General features: G+C 37.5%; 1 protein-coding gene across 2 annotated transcripts; it reads right to left on the bottom strand.

Moving 5' to 3' along the window:
• Window positions 1-333: 333 nt before the first annotated feature.
• LOC109807977 (alpha/beta-Hydrolases superfamily protein) lies at window positions 334-20,003 on the bottom strand. Of its 2 annotated transcripts, XM_020370743.3 has the most exons (12): window positions 19,075-20,002; window positions 17,919-18,195; window positions 17,559-17,744; window positions 15,087-15,233; window positions 14,314-14,468; window positions 14,004-14,229; window positions 5,409-7,649; window positions 5,104-5,309; window positions 4,864-5,019; window positions 2,165-2,399; window positions 1,533-1,840; window positions 334-1,195 (listed from the first exon to the last, which is right to left on the bottom strand). In XM_020370743.3, exons 1-12 carry the CDS (start codon window positions 19,758-19,760, stop codon window positions 895-897), a joined length of 5,124 nt encoding a protein of 1,707 aa, XP_020226332.2. In that variant the 5' UTR covers window positions 19,761-20,002; the 3' UTR covers window positions 334-894. The 2 variants fall into 2 exon arrangements, with proteins under 2 accessions (XP_020226332.2, XP_020226331.2); XM_020370742.3 differs by having other exon boundaries at window positions 14,004-14,468; window positions 19,075-20,003.
• Window positions 20,004-22,108: the final 2,105 nt, after the last annotated feature.

Raw genomic sequence — 22,108 nt, 5'->3', positions numbered from 1 at the left:
AATTAGATTACATTTTGATTTGTACTCCATATATACCTTGTAACAGTCAACCTGTGATATTTTAATTATAGTAATTTATTATCCACGTAATCATCATTATCATTTTTATTATTATATAATTATAAATAAATCACTTTGTTGAGTACTATACCTGAAAAAATTTAGAAAATACTAATTGTTTCCCTCTTCTCACATACACAACATATAAAACTAAGATGTGATATACATACAATAATTATATAACATCATTTGTTAAATATCATATTTATCTCTTATCTCTCTCTTTTAGTTGTACAAGTATAATTTCTCTAAAATTAACATAAAGGCATAATCTTTAAATTGAAAGAAATAATTGATATAAGAGTAAGCGCAAGTAATTGTGGACATTTTTACTGTTACAATATAAATATGCCTCTGAAAATGGCAAATTTAAGAGAAAGAAAAGGAGTAAGACAAAACTGATACCTACACCTGGTCCTATATCCTAGCTCCTCAGCATTATATTGCGTTCCGATAAATAGTGATACAACTAGCAAAACTCACAGTAACGCTACTGTACACTTTGATTGGCTAATGAAGTACAAAAATAAACACAAAATATTCTGTACAAACCTGTAGCTTTTCTAGTTACAAAATCGCCTTGTACAATTATTCCTATAATACAAAACAGATAACGTAATTGAGGCCTGCCTCTAGGTTCCAGACGATTATTTTACAAGATACTCGGAACTAAAGCCTTTAATTCGATGTTCCAAAGTTCCAACTTTCATTCTATGCCTTTCGATCACTGTCTTATTCTTTACTCCCCAATTAACAGATCAAGAAAAACCTGTACCATGTACAGAAGGCATCGCCGAATTCATAACTGTAATGATATTACTACTAGTTTTCTACTTATTCCTGAGCTTCTTTTCTTGGTAAAGTCTGTCTGGGGTAGAGAAGTATTGCCAATGACAAAGAAAATGCCAAACCAACTAAACCACTCAATGGTTGAAAAGGATGACTCCCGATTATCCAGAGAGGAAAGTTTCCCTTATTATGATATGTTAAAAAACCACACTTCTGCAACATAAAAGTGGATGCCATCATTCCTGTGCGAAGCCCAATAGGGACTAAGAGGCTACCTCCATTTCTCTGTTGGGTACCTGACAAAGCCAAAGCCAAAAACCAAAGTCCTGGTATTGCTTGCAGAGACCTGAAAACCCCATCAAAAGAGAAGATAAGATTTTGACTCGGAAGAAAGAGAATGAAAACAGAGGTGGAATATCAGGGCTGAATGATAAAAAGAATATGCTATCAATATTACAATAGGCTATAGCATTTAGTATAAATAGAGGTGGAGAGAATAATTCATAAAATGTGCTTAGGCATACAATTTTTCGGTAGTCAGCAGATTTAGCACGATTTGGTTTTTATAGAAGTGTAATGACCCTTTTATAACCAATTAGGTGGGGATTATTGTGTGGCTGGAAATGAATCAAGCCATACCTATTTAAAATGTGTAATGCATGATTCCAGGGAAGAAGACAAACCTCTGCAAGAAAGAAAATGCCAGCCCTGAAATGATAATTCCATGATGATATCCAAGATCAACTGCAATTTCCTGGGGCAACCATGACCTAAAAAGTAATTCTTCCACCAGTGCAATAGCACTAGCCATCATAGTTCCTTGAACAACCATCAGACCCATCTGTCCATACACTTTTACCCAAGTCATGGCATCTAAAGAAGTTGGAGTTTGAGGCCAAGAGAAACTTGCACAACCAAGAAATGTATTCACAGCATGGATTGACAAAATGAAGATGACTCCACCAACCAAGCCTTTCAAGAACTCAAAAAGCTGCAGCAAGGATCCAAAATTAGCTCATGCTTAAAGAATCAAGTAGACAAGTAATGCTAGTGAACAATATACTCAATAAAAATTTCATATCCTCCTGAAGCAACAGGGGTCGATTTCTATTGAAAATCACAAAAAATTGTGGATCCCATATCCTATTTAATGTTCTCTCGATTTTGTGATTTTAATAAATTTCAACCAATGAAATTGTATTTAAAAGAGTGTCTTGCTAGTACTCCTCTTCAAAGGAATATCTGGGTTAATGTCTCATATATTCTGCTGATATTACTCCCAGACTTATCCATGTTTTTTAATCTCAAATATTACCTTTTGTGGTGATGTCAAGTCCAGCCCATACTGTTCAAATGCATTTTTGTATCCACGGATTCTTTTACCCCATAACATAACAAGTATCACTGTAGCAGTGTACAGGCCAACAATGCAAGCAAACTCAGCTATTTTGGAAGAAGTCTTTGTTGACCAGCTCTGCACAATTGTAGGAAGCAATGGTATGGCAACAGGAGACCATAGAACGAGGATCATGCCAACAAACCCAAAAATCCTAGAAGAGAAAAAATAGTGAAGTTTGAGAGTTATAAAGATATAAATTCATATTCAGCCATTAAGCATAGATAGTAAAATATAAGGAAAATATACATTCACACTGTGCATAACTGCATATGTTGAAAAGCTACATTGGATGTGTTAAATAGCATATTTAATAGCTTTCATTAGAAATCAAGGAAGCAGTTACTTCAAAATAGGGACTTGCTTTATTCTTATGTATTTTGTGACTTATTTTGTTGTACATATGTACTCTTTCCGTAGGTCATTAGTAGTTTAGATTTAATTTTTTTTTTTTCAGGTCCTCTCTGCCTCATGCAGTTTGCATTCGTGGGTGAGTAGTACCCACAACCATCGTGCACCCCTCTTCCCTACCACTTTGACTGCCTTTCTCCAACGTGCGACCTGATTCAGCATCCTCCAACAACCATCATGTCGTCAGCCTTGCCTCAAACCACTGTTGCACACATCCTCACATACGAACTCTTGTGTCTCTGTCCCACACCAGTTTGACATGTGTGTCGTTTTCCAGCAAGTCCCCACTGCCTTCCCTTATTCAGTTGCCCCTCTCCAGACCTACTTGGATTGATATCTCTCATTGCCTCTGATGGTTCCTCCTGGGATTTTGGTATTGCAGTGACTTTTGCCAACACCCCACTGGTTCTGTGTGAAAAGTTGATCGGGACAGCCAACTACATCACCTAGGCCACTGCTGTCCAGTTGTGGGTTCATGGCCAAGGGCATGAATATCACTCGACCAAACAAGTCAAGGATATCCCAACAAGGATCAGCCTGTTGAAAGCAAATCAATGCCTCTTTGTGCAGCGCGCTCTGGTTTTCAATTGCTCCTAAACTCCAGCAACAATATCAGGCCTTTAAAACCTATATGATGTCTGGGAAGAAAAAAAAGCCAGGAAAATTTAATCCAATAACGTTCACTGCTTCTACAGTATGATTTTCTATCTAATTTGGATCAAGTTGGAAAAAATGGATTTATAGACCTGAGCTTGTTTAATACTTTGAAACCTTCATGTCCTGAACAACACAACAAAATTTTCATGGTTCTTGCACTTGTGGATCTCCAGCCTGAACTTGATTTTGCTCTAAATAAAATGTTATCAAGATCCCTTATTCTCGCCTATGACACAATCAGTGAACAGCCTTTGCATCTCTCTACTCCTCTATCCCTCCTACTGATTCCCTTGCTCGGCTCCCACTCTTATCATCGTGGTGGCCAGCGCCGTGGTACTTGCTAAACTTATTGCAACTGTTGTGTCCATATTGAGGCTGAATGTCATATACCAAGGCTAGACAGTAGTCTAGGCTTGCTAATGTGGCTCAAGTTGCTTCCCCGGAACCATCAAGGATGATACTATTTCTATCGCTGAGCATATAATGATTTTCTCTGATTCAAGGTAGCCTAACAACTCATCTCACAAAAAACTACTATTGCTTGATCTGTAATCTGTAGCCTTTGTTTCTGAGTCTTTCTCTCTTGGACTTTGGATATCTTGACTTTGATGCTTTTGATCATATGAACGATAACAAACCATTTTTATCTCGTCCATCTTATTTGGATTCTTTGCCTTATGTTACCTGGGTAGATGCCTTTCAAATAAAAGTTCTAAGGAATGGGACAAAGTACAAACACATCCTCTTCCTAACCTTCATTTAAATTATGTACTTTATGTTTGTGAATGTCCTTTAAATTTAATATCATTTGCAAGCTCACTTGCACCATTGATTACTTTGTTCTTTTTGTTAATTACTTTGTTCTGGTCCAGGATTGGCATGTTGAATGAACATTTGGAGCAAGACATAAGTCTCAAGGATTAGATCAACTTTCATTACCAATTGTTTGTGTTTGTGTCTATGTTACCTTCCAAACTGTCGCACATCTACACTTAGGTCACCCTAGTCTAAATAAATTTCTTTGTATACCATTGATTACTTTGTTAATAACTTTGTTCTTGTCCAAGATTGGTGTATTGAGCAAATAATTGGAGCAGGACAAAGTCTCACGGATTAGATCAACTTTCATTACCAGTTGTTTGTATCTGTGTCTGTCTCTGTTACCTTCCAAGGTGTAGCACATTTATACTTAAATCACCCTAGTCTAAATAAATTGCATGGTTCCTTATCCCTCAAATATTTCATCTTTATAGTGTTAGTCTTGTCAATTAGGAAACGTAGTCATACTTATAGTCATCAAGCCAATAAAAGTGCTCTGTCACCTTTTGTTTATTTTCACTTTGATATTTGGGGTCCTAGTCATGTCTAAATTCTACTAAAATATTCTGTAGTTTGTTCTCTAAATTTCCCCCTCTAAATTCAACAGGTTATGATGTGGCTAAATCGTTGCAGTTTCTATTTTCAACAGGTAATTCCAAAATGGAAAAGGCCAGAACTATTAGCACTACAGTTAACATATAACGAAATGAAGATTCACAAGTTCAAGTTACCTCTGAATCAAGGGACGTTCAGCAATACGTGAGAATGAGATAAGCCTGTCTGTCAAACTCAAAGCACCGCGTATACCACCCCATAGCAAAGCAATCTTTCCAACTAGCCTCAACAAGCCACCCCTTTGTCCTAAATCAGCTAGCATTGCAACCAGTCTGTTTATGGAGGGAAGTTGTGTTAAATTATTTGAGAAAAAAAACAGTGAAGCACTAGCATGTTGGTAAAATATGTTTTCTGACCTTTCTTGATCCACTTCACCATCTTCTTTAGTAGGCACAACTGGACCAGCAACTGACAAGGCTTTCTCAGCAAAGCTTGTGACTATGTTATTCTGGTTCTTCTCTGAGACCTCCTCCTGAAGTTGTTCTGGCCCTTTTGGATGATGAACTTTCATTTTCAAAGGTGTGGATAAGCTTTCAGCAGTTCCATTTTCTTGTTGGGGATCCTGGCACAGCAATTTTAAGTTTAAAACTCAGAAAACTCTGCTTACATGCAACTGGCAGATTAATTTAAAAGTAGTAAACTGCTATTCATCCCATAATACCTTCTGTTGCATGAGTAAAGCAGAAGCCCCAAGAGCAGCTGTAACTGCGCCAACCACAGCAGTATTTTTGCTTGTATCTTTTGATTCACTTTGTACTGCATTTGTCTGAATAGGATGGTCCAAACTAGTTTTCTTTTCAAGTACTTGATCTATCTCTGTTACACCTCCAACGCCATAATTATTTATGCTAGTTTTTTCCCCATCATCATGGATCACAGATCTTCTCTGGTCATCTTGAAGTGTAGTTACATTAAAATATTCCCTCAGGGAAGCTAAGATGGACCCAACAATAACACCAACAGGCATCACTTTTCTCAAGCAGATTGTTTGCTGAACAGATGATGAAATTACACTAATGATTTGCTCCCCATCAAGAGTACCTACCTTTTCTATAGCACCCTCAACATTTTGAACCTCACTTTCAGTGTATAGTTGTTGCACCTGGCTATGTACAACAGTCTGTGAAACTGCATTTGCCACTTGTTCCAGATCTTCATAAAGCTTTGATTTAATTTCTATCATTTCTGCAGCATTCAGCCTGCGACCAACTTCCATTTTCAAAGAATTTAGCACTCTCTTGTTTACAAATTGGATCAATTCATCTGACCTGCCATCACTGGCATCATTCATTCTGTTATCAGTGTCTATTGAAATGAACTCTGTGACAGGTTTTTGTTGTTTTTCAGTATCTAATATTACATATGGTGGTTCAATATATTGATCTGTATTAGAGGATTTTTCAGATGAGGGGGCCTTCTTGTGCCCAGCCTCCTCACATGTTTCAGTATTAGAAGAAGCAATTTCCACGTTTTGTGGTTGTTCAAAGAGTTTCCATTGGCCTTCTTCTGGAAAATAGTCAAGCAATAATGCAGTTGTTGTGTCTAAATCAAGTGACTTGGTAGGAATCTTTGAAACAAGATATTTACTGAGGTATTCATTGTAAGGAGAACCACCATATGAATCTGTAGCTATGAACTCTGACATCCTATTCACATGTCTCTGTCCATCCCATTTATCAATGAGAAATCTTTTGTCAGTCAGTTGTGTATTTGTATTACTTTCCTCGTGAACTAGGTGATCATTAGAGTTACAACTTTGAGAATTGAATACACCATTCCCATTAATTTCACTGAGGCTTTGAGCCGGTGGGTCCCCTGTATGACAAGAACCATTCTTCTTATAATCCTTTCTCTGGTTATTAGCTTTTTGATTTACTTCTATCGTGTGTTCAACATCTTGTCCATCCTTGACTTTATCTCCATTCTCTGATCTCTGCTCAAGCTGAGATAACATATTTTCTATCACACCAAAGACATTATTAACAGCCACTTGGGTGGAATCATCTATCCCTGCTAAGGCATCCAATGCTTGAGAAACACTGAAGGCAGGGGCATTGGAATCTGAATTATTAGTGTTAGATTGGTGTGAAATATGCTGTGTATTCTTGTTTTCTTTTTTCTCAATGTCGTTGCCTTCCCTTTCTATATTTTGGTGCTCAGAAGACATAGAAGTAGAAGAGAGTTCTTCTTTTGCATCAGTTGAAGTTGTTGTACTCTGATCGCTAGAGAAAACCTGAGTTGTCTGTTCAATCTTCAGGATATTATTTTCCTCCATTGAGTCTGTTTGAGTTATTCCACTGTTTAGGTTTTTCTGCTCACTCGTAGCTGCTGATTCAAAGCCACCTGCTCCATCAGAATGGATGGGAGTGTATGGTTTAGAACCTGGTTCCAATCCATTCTTGCTATGATCAATATCAGGAACAGCTTTTCCTTTTGATTCCTTTGTGTCATTGTTATCATTAGACTCGTCATTTTCCTTCCTTAAAAAACCAGAAGAACCAACTTCATCATTAGATTCTTGAGACTGAGTTAAATTTGTAGAATTTGGTGATCTCTCTTCGGGAATAACTTCTGTTTCTGTTCCTTCAGCAAGCTCACCAGTGCTACTTGGACCATTATCAGATCCATCTACAGGACTAGTAGTATTTTTCATCTGATTCACAGAAGGCTGATCTTCAACCATAACTTCAGTATCTGATACTCTGAAATTTTCTTGGTTATTTGGCCTTTTTGATGATTCAGAAACCTGAGAAATACTAGGAATCCTATGAACCTTCAACTCAGAGCCCCTAGCATGCAAAATTCCATTCACTGCATCTGTTAACTTCCCACGGACATCTTCTGGAACAGCATCTTGCAGAGCTTTCATGAGTGTCTCTCCTTGACCCACAGCAGTTAATACCTAGAAATTTGTTACAAGTGTCACTGTAATTACAACATTCTAAAACTAAGCTACATTCTAGATAAACCATTTAAGATGTTACATAACACTAAAAATGGAATAAAGAAAACCAAATGAGTGCATGCCAAATATTTAAAGATAAATAAAGACTGAAGACAACTTGTTCTAACAAAATGTCCAGTAAATAAGAACTATTTTTTTTTTACATACTCTTAACAACATGAATCACACACACAGTTCACAGAAATTAAGAAGCTAACAACTTATAAATAGAAGATGAGAACTTATTCTAGTTGATTCTCAAAATTTTAGCTGTCATTGATATTTTACAGAAGAATAAAAATAAAAGAAAAAAGCAAGGAAGAATATACGTCAGATTCTCTTCAAACAGTGAGATAGTACCAAAGTTTTTGATAAATCATAAATGATTGATAAACTCCAAAAGACAAACTACCCTAGTTATTTAGAAGTGTGTATGTTATCTACTAAAGAATCTGAGCATAATATACTTTGATAAAGTTTTCTTCTTTTCCTTAAAACTTTTATCTGTGAGGTTACATCTTAGATAAGCATTGCATCTTATCTTGGTTATTTCTTTATTCCTTTTATTTCTTTAATACTTAAAGGTTTTGAAACCCCACAGAAAATAAATCTTTTTAGCAGCAGCAGCTACATGACTTCAAGTGAATAGGAAGGTACAAGTTACAAATATTTAATTTTAAAAATGTATTTCTTGAGAAATAGACACAACTGAAGAAGATTCTGGAAAATTCTACCCCTTCCCCAATATTTACTAGAAGTATATGAAAAGAAAATGAAGGATCATAAGTAAAATCTGAATGATATAAATATTAAATCTTTAATAAAATTAAAAGAAAAAATACAGCCAGAGGATGGATGTTCAAACATCTATTGCAACCCATTTTTAGCAAATAAAAAAATCCACAAAACATGCTCATCCCTTAGTCTTCAACCCCACCCCTGTGGCCCGTATGTTTTCAAGGTTAAACGTGCAAGTTCTTGTAATGAAGCCAATTACAGAAAAGACAAATCAGGAGAATGTGGGGACAGCTGGTAGTGGTCACGTGGCAGTGGATACAAATGATGAGAAAATAAGAAAAAGCTCGCGACCCAAAATAACCAACGTACGGTTAGAAGAATATGTTTGGCAAGGCAAATAATATAAAGATCAGGCTGATTGGAGAGAGAAGGCATAAATGGGAATTGTTGGTAGAACCTTCCTCTCTTTTGGGGTTCATTTCATTGCATTTCTGTTCGTCGTGGTGCTCTGTAATTACTGCTATACTGATAGTAGTATTCATTTTCTTGTAAGAAATCCACACTAAGTAAATAATACCATTACAGAGTTTATTCCATTCTACATATTACTCTCTATTACTTGCGTTTGCTGTTGCCACTGTTTCATTGGTGCTTTCGTTGAGAGATGGCGGAAAACACGCGCCTGAAGGACCTCGCCTCCGATATGAAGCGTTTGTTGGAAATGATGGAATCCCGCGACAAGGAGTACTCGACCCGTTTTGAAACGATAGAATCAGCGGTGGAGGAGATGCTGAAACGCGTTTCGCAGGTGGAGTCTAGCTCTTCAAACCCACCCTTTCAGGTTCGCAACATTAAACTAGATTTTCCCCGTTTTGATGGATCTGATGTTCTCCAATGGATTTTCAAGGCCGAACAATTTTTTGATTATTACCATACACCTGATGCACAACGATTGACCATAGCTGCGATACATTTAGACAAAGATGTGGTTCCGTGGTTCCAGATGATGTCAAGAGCTAATGCTTTTCAGTCATGGGTTGCATTCACTAGAGCTCTAGAATCGGAGTTTGGGCCCTCTCCTTATGAAGTACCTCGATCAAATTTGTTCAAACTTACTCAAACCGGTTATGTACAGGATTATTATGCTCAATTTACAGCTTTAGCTAATCGTGTACAAGGAGTTACCACTGAGGCTCTTTTGGACTGTTTTGTGGGTGGCCTTAAACCAGACATTCGTAGGGATGTTATTGCACAATCTCCGACCACATTGCTTCGATCAGTGTCCTTAGCTAAGCTCTATGAAGAGAAATACTTACCTAGACCAAGAACATATTATCCCCACCCTCAAACCAAAACACAATCCCCAAACACTAGCCTACCATTGACCCAATCACTTAAGTCTTCCAATCTCCCACCCTTATTGTCGAGCCCTACCCCTCTTACCACTATGACCAATCAAAGAAACACCAATATTAAAAAGATGACCTCAGTTGAAATGCAATTACGTAGAGAGAAGGGGTTGTGTTTCACATGTGATGAAAAATTTTCTCCAACCCATAGGTGCCCAAATAAGCAGTACCTGTTGTTACAATTGGAAGAGGATGATAATACTGACATCCAACCTGACCCACCTGACATTTCAGATATTGTGGAAAATTTGACTGTACAGGAGCATCACTTATCATATAATGCTTTAAAAGGGTCTTTTGGAATAGGTACGATGAAGTTCCAAGGATCTATCAAGGGTATGCGGGTACAGGTCTTACTTGATAGTGGTAGCTCGGATAATTTTTTGCAACCCAGGATTGCTCAATGTTTAAAACTGCCAATTGAACCCATACCTGATTTCCAAGTATTAGTTGGGAATGGCAATGCTCTAGTAGCTGAAGGATTGATTAAGGACTTGGAAGTAACAATTCAAGGCCATGTCTTAAAGTTACCTGTTTATCTTTTACCTGTCTCTGGAGCTGATCTGGTCTTAGGGGCAGCTTGGCTAGCTACCTTGGGTGCCCATGTTTCAGATTATAGCAAATTGATATTGAAGTTTTACTTGGGCAATCAGTTTGTAACTTTACATGGTGACCAGGCCACGTTACCTATTCCAGCCCAGTTCAATCATATGAGGAGAATGCAACAAACCAATGCTATTGATGAGTTGTTTGCCTTGCAGATTGAACCTCCTCTGTCCCCATTGGATCAATGGATTGACATTCCTACTGACTTAGAGCCAGAACTAGCAATGTTGCTATATACATATAAGGAAGTCTTTGCCATTCCAGCTGGGCTACCTCCTCATAGGTCTCAAAACCATACCATTCCCTTGCAACCAGGATCCGGACCTGTCAAGGTGAGGCCTTACAGATACCCTCATAGCCAGAAATTGCAGATTGAGAAAATGGTTAGAGACATGTTGGATGAAGGAATTATAGTCCCTAGTACTAGCCCTTTTTCTTCACCTATTATTTTGGTAAAAAAAAAGGATGGTACATGGAGATTCTGTACTGATTACAGGGCCCTCAATGCCATCACTATCAAAGACAGTTTTCCTATACCTACCGTGGATGAACTCATTGATGAGTTATTTGGTGCTAATTTCTTTTCCAAGTTGGATCTTAGGTCTGGATACCACCAAATATTGGTGAAGGAGGAGGATAGACATAAAACGGCATTCAGAACCCATCAAGGCCTATATGAATGGCTTGTTATGCCATTTGGATTGACTAATGCCCCTGCAACTTTTCAGAGCCTCATGAACGAAGTATTTCAAGGTATCCTTAGAAAGTTTGTCTTAGTTTTCTTTGATGATATCCTTGTGTATAGCTCATCTTGGTCCTCTCACTTGCAACATTTAGAAGTGGTTCTGAAACTATTACAGCAACATAAGTTGTTTGTAAGAATGTCCAAATGCTCCTTTGGATTACGGCAAGTAGAATATTTGGGTCACACTGTTTCTGGTGAGGGTGTGGCAATGGAGAAGGATAAAATCCAAGCAGTGTTGAACTGGCCTGTTCCTCTAAATCTTAAACAATTGAGAGGGTTCTTGGGACTTACAGGATACTACAGAAGATTTATCAAGGGTTATGCGTCCATAGCTGGCCCTCTAAACAATCTTTTGAAGAAAGATAACTTCCTATGGGATTCACAAGCGATTGCAGCTTTTGAGAGGCTTAAAACAGCCATCACTGAAGCCCCAGTGTTGGCCCTCCCTGATTTTTCCAAACCATTTGTTTTGGAAACTGATGCATTGGGGTTAGGAGTAGGTGCCGTTTTGAGTCAGGAATCCCATCCTATAGCCTACTTCTCAAAAAATTTGAATTCGAGGATGCAGAGACAATCTGCTTACATGAGAGAGTTCTATGCTATTACAGAAGCAGTGGCTAAATTTAGACATTATTTGCTGGGTCACAAATTCATCATAAGAACAGATCAGAAAAGCTTGAAAAGTCTTACTAATCAAGCACTCTTGAACCCCGAGCAGCAGAATTGGTTGCACAAGCTTTTGGGGTATGATTTCACTATAGAATACAAACCGGGAAAAGATAATGTTGCTGCTGATTCCCTTTCTAGATCCTTTTATATGGCATTTTCTCAACCTCAATTACACTTCATTCCAAGGTTGAAAGAAGCACTTCTTGCAGATGCCAAACTAAAAATGATTATGGATGCTTGTTTGCAAAACCAGCCTCCCAATCCTCATTATTCAGTTCAGCAGGGTCTTCTATTTTGGAAAGGAAGATTAGTTCTTCCAGCTGATCATTCCTTAATCCAACAGGTGTTACAGGAGTTTCACGGTTCTGCCACAGGTGGTCATGCTGGTTATTCCAGAACTTTGGCTAGAATTTCTTCTCAATTTTATTGGCAAGGGATGAATGTTGTTATTAAAGAGTTTGTTCAAAATTGCTTGATTTGCCAGCAAGCAAAGACCTCTAATACTCTTCCTTCGGGGTTACTACAGCCACTCCCTATTCCGAATTTGATTTGGGAGGACATAGCTATGGATTTCATCACTGGACTTCCCTCATCTCATGGCTTCACAGTAATCATGGTAGTAGTGGATCGGCTATCTAAGTATGGTCATTTCTCTCCTCTGAAAACAGATTACACCAGCAAGCAGGTGGCAGAAAGCTTTGTGACTACTGTGGTTAAACTACATGGATTTCCAAAAACCATAGTTTCAGATAGAGACAGGGTTTTTACTAGCCAATTTTGGCAACACTTATTTAGGTTGAGTGGCACAACTCTTAGCATGTCAACTGCTTATCACCCTCAATCTGACGGACAATCTGAGGCTCTAAACAAGTGTTTGGAAATGTATTTAAGGTGTTTTACATTTCAAAACCCGAAAGAGTGGCTCAAATTCTTGCCGTGGGCAGAATTCTAGTATAACACTTCCTATCACCACAGCGCTGGTATGAGTCCTTTTAAGGTAGTATATGGAAGAGATCCCCCTCAGCTAGTCAAATATGTGCCTGATCCAGCAGATTTGACTTCAGTCCAGGAGCAGTTGTTGCAGAGAGACATCATTCTGTCCAAACTTAAGCATAATCTTCATCGAGCTCAACAAATAATGAAGAAAAATGCGGATCAGAAACGGATGGATGTGGAGTTTAATGTTGGAGACAAAGTGTTGGTCAAGCTACAACCATATAAACAACACTCAGTTGCCTTGAGGAAGAACCAGAAACTAAGTTTGAGGTACTTTGGCTCATTCCCAATTATTGAAAGAATTGGCAAGGTTGCTTACAAGTTGTTGTTACCTGAGACTGCTAAGATTCATCCAGTCTTTCACATCTCACAGCTTAAACTATGTAAGGGACATCATTCTCAATCTTATGTTCCATTACCTATCACTTCCAATGATGCACAACCAGTACTACAACCAGCTGCTATTCTTCAGTCTCGGGTGATTATCAAGGGCACTAAGCATGTTCAACAACACTTAATCCAATGGGAGGGATTGGATAACTCTCAAGCAACTTGGGAGGATCACACTGCATTAGAATCTGCATTTCCAGAATTCAACCTTGGGGACAAGGTTGTTCTTAATGGGGGAGGAAATGTAATGAAGCCAATTACAGAAAAGACAAATCAGGAGAATGTGGGGACAGCTGGTAGTGGTCACGTGGCAGTGGATACAAATGATGAGAAAATAAGAAAAAGCTCGCGACCCAAAATAACCAACGTACGGTTAGAAGAATATGTTTGGCAAGGCAAATAATATAAAGATCAGGCTGATTGGAGAGAGAAGGCATAAATGGGAATTGTTGGTAGAACCTTCCTCTCTCTTGGGGTTCATTTCATTGCATTTCTGTTCGTCGTGGTGCTCTGTAATTACTGCTATACTGATAGTAGTATTCGTTTTCTTGTAAAAAATCCACACTAAGTAAATAATACCATTACAGAGTTTATTCCATTCTACATATTACTCTCTATTACTTGCGTTTGCTGTTGCCACTGTTTCAGTTCTCCCTCTGCCTTGTTCTCTAGCAGAAAAGATAATTAAAATAATGGAACAAAGAAGAAAGAAGACCTCCAAACACAAATATGACATGCAAATAAAACTTTATGCTCTACCTTTTTCTTCCTCGCTTCTGTTAGAGTACCAGGCATGGTAACATCAAGCATATTTATTACCACTTGTGCTGTCTGTAGAACTTGACCATGTTCACTAACTACCGAGACAACATTCCCCTCTTCAATCAAATCTGCATCACTGGAGCTAGTCTGCTGTAATGGACCATCTTTTAGCTGTAAGCTCATACCATCTTGCTCAAAGTTCCGCTGTAGACCTCTTTGGGACCTAAATTGGAGGCTAGTGTTATTCTTATTTTCTTCAAGAAAATATTTATTGGGATCAATAGAGTATCCATTAAATGCATCTGACCGAGTAAGATCCAACAGTTTGCCAACTTTAGCATCTTTATCTGACCTTACTTCCTCTACAACAGCTAATTCTTTAGAAGGATTTATGGTAACATCTATATCTGTCAGAAGAGGATGACGGCCCTTCAAGAGTCCCAGCTCCACTGCTGTGAGCCACTGTATATATAACACATCAGATTATCACTTTCATGAATAAACTTGAAAACCTAACATTAAACAAAGGGAAAATAAAATAAATTAATTATGATAAGAGAACCTTTTTTTCTCACACGTATCACGGGAACTAATAAATATAGCAAGAATATAGGTTTTGCATGGAAGCTATGTAACCTCAGATCAAGATGAGAAAGATGTAAAGCAAATTCCCATTAATAAAATATCAAAATTGAATCAACCATCAAATGGGTAAAGGTATATGTATAAGGTTTTGAGGTTCAACTGGGATTAGGACAAGAACTCATAAAAGAAATGAAGAAAATCTGTATAGCTATACCCAAGCCAATAAACTAGAGAAAGAGAATAACACTTGGTATATTTAGAGTATCTCACACTCTCAACTTTATTCCCAATTCCCCTGTTTCCTACTCTCCTCTTATTTAAACTACTTGATCTTAGGTAGTTACCCACCCTTGTACAATCAGTTATTAGTTACATTTTGTACCATTCCCCCTCTTCATCCCTTGCTTATCCCTCTTGACACAGACCCATTTAACAAATGGTCTGCTATCAATAAGACACATACTCGTCCACAACTAGATAGAGAGAAATAGTTACCTCAATTGTTAGAAGCTGACACCATGATAAAGCAGACATGTCAGTAACACTAGATGGCAAACATGAACATAGGAGTAGACTTGTGAATGGATTTTCTGCAATCAGATTCCGTGGAACGGAGAATGTGGGAACCATCCCATTATCACTCTGATAAAACATATATCACTGGTAAGACTTTGTGCATTTGCATAGATGCATAAATAAATTAATACCTAGCAAATAACAAATAATATGAAAACGCCATTGTTTAGAAAAACAATAGAGTCTTATAGAGAACATTTATTCATGTTAGACAGTTTAAACATGTCATGAACTAAGATTTGTAGATTATTTGTTATTTCTTAAGCACTGTCAAATCCTACAGAAAAGAAAGGGAGAGGAGAGGCAGAAGAAAGGCTGTTACCAAATATAAGTCCAATCACTCACATTTATTTTGCAGACTGTTTTATTTAGTTCGTATAGCCATACATCTCTGTATATTATCCAAGAAACAAGTCTAAAGTCCCTGTATATTTAATTGAATTATAATACAATCAGAGACAATGGAGTCATTCAGTCAAAATTGCATCTTATCAAGATGCCAATATTCTCTCTGCTGCAAGAAGTGCAAGTAGAATGTCAATGGAATTGCTTGTGTTCTCTCTTTGTATGTGGTCTCCCTTGTCTAGGTTCTGTCTTGTTTCTATCTCTATTTTTGGGTGTTATCTGGTCTGAGCAATTTTATGGATTTGGGTGGATAGAAAACATATGAATATAGTAGAACTTCTTCATTACTTTGAAATGGATGGTAGTATCTGAATTTTGTGTTAAATTACTAGAAAGTATTATGCGACCTGGGAATTTCATTTCAATTGTTTCCCACTGGAAAGAAATAATGGGAGCATACAGATGGCACTGTTCCAGCTCCAACAGATGCAACAAAATCTGGCAGATGGAAAGTCAAAGGTGCTAGGGTGATGTCATGGTTATTGGGCCGTCTGATGTCTTGGTTACACCCATATAAGACTGCTAAAACAATGGAATATTTTAAAAAGGTTTATAATCAAACAAATTCAATTCGAGGGTAACATGGCAAATTACATTCAGGGAAGCATGTCAATTCCGGGATATTTTCTTGTTTTCAAAATTTATGGCCTGAATTTTCCCCCATTGTTTCTCTTACAGTCTAAAAATATTCTCTTTTTAAAGTTTTGTCTGTTCTAGGGTGATGTCTTGGTTTGGTTTGTCAGATGATCAACTTATTCGTAATTTACACCCATATAAAAATACTAAAACAATGTGGGAATATTTTAAAAAAAGTTTTATAACCAAAGGAATTCAATTAGAGGATTTTTATTGGAGGGTAACATGGAAAATTAAATCCAGGGAAGCATGTCTATTCAGGAATATTTTCTGGTTTTCTGGTTTTCACCATTATTTGTATTACAGTCTACAAATATTCTCTTCTTGAAGTTTTGTCTGTTCATGAGGTTAGCAAATGTGAATAATTTTTTGATAAAGCTGCTACCAGATTTTGATAATATTCGTTTTAATTTGATGAACTGTCATCTTCCTCCTGATTTGGATGTGTGTTGGTGAGTTGTTTCATGAAGATCACTGTCTTCTTACCCAAACCACTATTTAACAGGAAAAGTTGACAACATCACCTATGACTTTTTCGGCTCAACAAAAAGGCAAGGTAGTAATATAAGTAAGATTAGTGTTTATTTGCAAGAATTATGGTCACATCGCACAAATTGTACCAAGAAATTCTGCAAAGTCAGGACATGTCATCAAAGTGCAATTTACCCCCAATCTTGCTTGGACAATTCTTTTACTGGTCAGATTACGGCTAGGAGTAGGACTTTGACTACTATTACAGTCAACAACAATGCTGAACCAACCGTCTTTACTGTTGAAATGGTGCAACAAATGATTATTTTCATCCTTCTTAACTTTGGGACTTCAAGGTAATAGAGAATTCTCATATAAATATTTGCTTATTGATTCTGCAGCATTAAATCATATGATTAGCTCAGCAAATTTGCTGAAAAACTTGTATCATAGTCATACCACAATTCAGCAATCACCACATATCCAGGTTGCTGATGGAAACACTACTAATTACTATTGTTGAAGATATTATTCCAAATTCCAACACTCTTTTTACATCATATGGACTCCATGAGAATCTTCTTTCAGTTTTAGTAGAAAATAATTGTAATGTACATTTTTTTTAGGATACTTTTTGTGTTGTATGGAGGATCAGGTTTCGAGGATATTTATTGCAAAGGGTCTAAATTTCAACTTCTATTTCTGCTTCATATTTATGAGTTTAATTTTCATGCACGGTTAGTGTAAAGATTTTTACATAGTGAACTAATCTTAAACCATTTCAAGTGTAACTTTTATTATAAAAACTCAACATAATTAGCAAAATGCACAGGATGCTAGTAATCAAGTTTGGATTTAAGTAGATAGTGGAATGCTTACCTGAATAAAGAGAACAGGAATTTTAACATCCCTAATCATATTTCTTGTGCTGGATATTGAATAAAAATCTTCTATAGCCGTAAACCCATAAGATACCATAGATATCGCTTCTTCAAAATCACGTACAGATTTTGACAACAGAGCCTTTTCCACGTCAAAACCTTTAGTTTTGCCTTGGAATAGTGCCTACAGAATTAGTGCGTGTAGGTAAGTCATAATTGCAGGCATTAGGAGATATTTGAAGTATAACAAAAAATAAAAATGTCTACATCCATAAAAAATTTCGCATGGGACATCTTGATGCAGGCTAGGTTGAAAGGGGGAACAGGTGGATCTGAAGATTGAAAGCAATTAATCTACCTTATTGGTTTGTAGAATATCTATCAGTCCACCAGTGAGTTTCTGATCAGTAACAATGTGATAAGGATAGGACCTTGTAGCTTCATCTAAATCAAAAGGATTGTCTATACATGTGGCAGCTGTCAATGGTGTTCTTTCTCCAACCTCTGCAAGGTATTTTGTCAGCATGTTTGCACCATATCCCCAGCCAACACCCATCAAGGTTGTCCATGGTCTTGAGTTGTTGATATACGTTATAGCTGTGCAGATATCATCGCTGTCAGCAGCTGTAAATAACCTACAGAAGATGAAGTAGTTAAGAAGTCCTTCCCATTGTCTTATCTTTTATAACTAGGTAAAGCGAAAAAGGCAATCTCAATCCTTAATAAGAAACAACCAAATTCCAAATACCAGGACTGGAGAAAGAAAAGGAAAAAGACAAAGGCATGGAAGTAGATAATCCTTTGGTTGGTTGGATGAGAATGGAAGAGAAGCAGTCCGCCTGTCCCCAAGAGTAGGACACTAACCCACCCACCATCAGTACCAAAGAGAATGATGATTTTCTATGAAAGATTTGGCTCCTCCTCCGAGGAAGTGCACTTTATTAAAGAATATAAATGAGTTATAATTGTTAGAGATTGTGATACAAACTATAGTCCTGTTTAGATAAACTTCTTTGTAAGCAGATAAACACTTAGGCACATAAAATGAATTGAACTTTTCTCATAAGCGCATAAGTTGACTTTAGCTTATACGAGAAGTTCAATTCATACGTTGGTTTTAAATTGTAGGAGAAACTCAATTCACCTCATCTTAATTTCTTACTTTTTCTTTTTCCTACGAGTACATAGGGAGAATCTTATCCAAACAATTCTTCTGCAATTGCTAAAATGATAAAATCCCAATAGCTCAATTTTTAATCATCGGTTATAACAGGTGCACTCTCTTCCTAAAGGAGAGCTAAATCCAGCCATGAACCCATTGTCAGAAATAAGATACTACTCTCACTTAATTTTCCACTTCACCAATTCCTAAAAGAACTAGCATGTCCAACGAATACATAAACCCGATCCCATTACATGATAGCACAAAAGTCGACTACAACGAACTTGTAGTTTCCTAACCTAACAACACTAGTTCCAAACAAGAATTAAAAAACAAGTGTTGTCAATGTTACCGGGGAGTAGTGAGAGGCGAAGCAGCACATCCTCTAGGGTTCATGACAACGGGGAAGAACCCTCTCTTGAGAGCCTCCACCACAAACAACCTGACGTGAGCGTCCATGCTCCCTTGCGGCGTACCGGGAACAAGCAACAGCGTGGAGTCCAAGCCACGCTCCTCTTCCAAGTCCAAGTTCGCAGGCCAATCCAACGAAACCACGCCTCCATCCTTCGCACTCACGCAGACTCTCTGATACCTCACCTCCGAGTCCCTCTCCCTCTCTCCCTCTCCGCCTTTCACGTGAATCCTCCCGCGGTTGACGCTCACGTAGTGGCGCTCCTCCAAAACGAGCCTCTCGGCGGCGGCGAGCGATATGGAAGGGCAGCGCAGCAGCACGAAGCGGTTGAAGGGCGTGGGAGCGGCGAAGAGGATCCACTCGCCGACGTCGGAGGCGGCAGAGGCGTATTTGAAGCGCGAGAGGAAGATTGCGGCGCCGGAAGCGAAGCCGAGAAGGGGAGTTATCAAATCGAGGGAATTGACGGAGGGATTCTGCGCGATGAGGCTGTGGAAGAGATTCTCGAAGGGCGCAGGCGAAGGTGGGAAGGAGGCGCTGGTTTTGAGCCTTCGGCGCCTGAACACGCGAAACGCGCCAGGTCGCACGGATTTGGCGGGTACCAAGGAAGTTACGCCCAGTACCAACATGCTTATTAATTAACCCATGGCCATACTCGCATCACATGTTTAGATATGAGAGAGAGGTTCATCATTATTCATTTCATATGGTTGTGGTGAACTTTAAGTGTGAACCGCGCCGTAACGGGGGTGGCTTCGACGGTCCAAATTCCGTTGTCCCTTAGTGTATGGTTAAGTTAACGTCTATCGTGTCACGCGTTCACCGTCTGTTGCTATCGCCTAGATTGCTCTTTTTTGTTTCCTCATAATGCTTGCATTGAATTAAGTACTTGCTCATGTCATATCGGTTGGATTGGAGTGTGGAAACGGAAAAACATAATTCCTTAATTAATGGCGCTGACGTTTTTTTAATCAACAGAAAGGCCCATTTTCATGTCCAGTTTTGAACCCATCTTATATTTACGATGTTCAAGGGTCCAAGTCATTAGGATTTAGGCCTGGACCACACCTTCTTGTTAGTGGGCCTGTATAGTGTTTACAACGTGTTTTCTTGTCCTTCGTTTATTTGCTCATTACCAAGAATAAATAAATAAACAAACAGAATAATCCGGTCTCAATTTATAGCCCCTCAATCGAGTCCTTTCTTATCTACTTCATGTTATTGTTGTTGCCCAGAACCATACCACCAAGGACGGAGCCAAGGGGGGACCTACGGGTGCCACGGCCCCCCCAACAATTTTAATTTTTTTTTATATACATATATATTACTATATGGCACCTCCTAATATGCTTTTGATACTTTAATTTTCATTTATTATAAATTATATATTATTTATTCTCGGCCCCCCAGTATTGAAATCCTGGCTCCGTTCCTGCATACCACTGTTGTAGCCCCTCGACGCTGCTTCATAGTTGTTGTCAGTACAATTTTTGTGAAAGCAGTGCAGTCATTCAATTTTATTTTATTTTTCATGTTTTTATTTGGGTTAATAAGCTTCTTACAGAAGCTTTTTGAAAAGGTTACTTATTTTTTTATTTACCTTCTTTTTTTAAAAAAAAAAAGTTCAAGAGCTTTTATTAAGAAGTATCTGACGCAACTTTTACTTATTTAGAGAAATTAAGCTAAAAATAAGTTAGGTTAAACATACCTTTAATATTTTTAGTTTTTAACTCAACTCAACTTGTGGAATACAAAACCGAGAATTTTCTTTCATGACTAAATGTATGGAAGTTTGTTTGAAAAAGTTAATTATGTGTTTTAAATTTTATTAATCTTTTTTCGGCAAGATAACGAAAAAATCACTTTTATGATATTTTATTTTGTTTTCAAAAACTAATCTTTCTAATATATGGAAAAAAAATGCTTTTGTGAGTTTTAGTTTTTTTTTTTAAAATATATAATTATCTTAAAAATGATTTAACATGTTTTTCTATATGGAAATATTGTCATGATGAACTCAATTCATGGAAGCGACTATTACATTATGAAGGAAACGGATTTGGTAGCTAGTTATCTATAATCACCCTCATAGCCCATCACGGAATTCAGATAAACCTATCATTATGCTAATCCATCAATCATTTTGAATGCTGATTCATCTGAAATGATGGATTAAGCTAAAGCACATGGATAAGATTTAATTTAGCACTGATCCATACGCAGATTCCCATTTATGTCTTAATCAAGCACATGCTGTGTTTCACTCATAATCAGCTATAAAAACCCTACTTTCATATCCATGTTGTTTGTCTTGTCTTTATATTAGGCATTCCTTGTCTTATTTGAATACAATGTTCTTTTACTGGAAAGTTGATGCACCACGTAAAACTATTTACTTGAAAACAACAACATGGTAGAAGCTACTCAAATCTCAATACTCATAAATTACTCAAATTAGCCTAGTTAGCTAAAGTGCTACGTTGCGCATGATGAGATTTGTGCACCTCCAATTGAAATCATATTGCATCATATTAATCCACACTTTTCGGTTTAAGCCATATATATCCAGCGTAGATTAACCTTTAATTATTAACTTTGAGATAATGGACTGATGAGAAAAAAGAAAAATTAATTAGGATGTCTATCGTGAATTCAAAATGCAAAACGAGGCATGATATTTAGAACAAAATTCAAGTTGTCTTGGTACATCGTCCAAACATGGGACATGCAATTGTATTATATGGAATCTAGTAGCTATTGGCCCATTTGCAAACATTATCATGCTGCTTTATATCTTCATGTTGATACGTTGATTTTTCCCTTCAAAAAAATTGATACCGAATCAAAACATAAAAAGATCAAATTTGCTTTCTTGCCGCAAAGAGCAGTAGATTTGACAACACCTCCTCCCCCGCAAAAGTCAAATCATATAGCTGTATCTTACTATCTTCATGGTAAATTTAACTCCTTTAATACG

Source organism: Cajanus cajan, chromosome 5 (genome assembly GCF_000230855.2).
Source record: "Cajanus cajan strain Asha chromosome 5, NIPB_CcT2T_4, whole genome shotgun sequence".
NCBI lineage: Eukaryota > Viridiplantae > Streptophyta > Magnoliopsida > Fabales > Fabaceae > Cajanus > Cajanus cajan.
The sequence above is the reverse complement of the archived record's forward strand: the minus strand, read 5'-3'. Positions and strand labels throughout refer to the sequence as shown.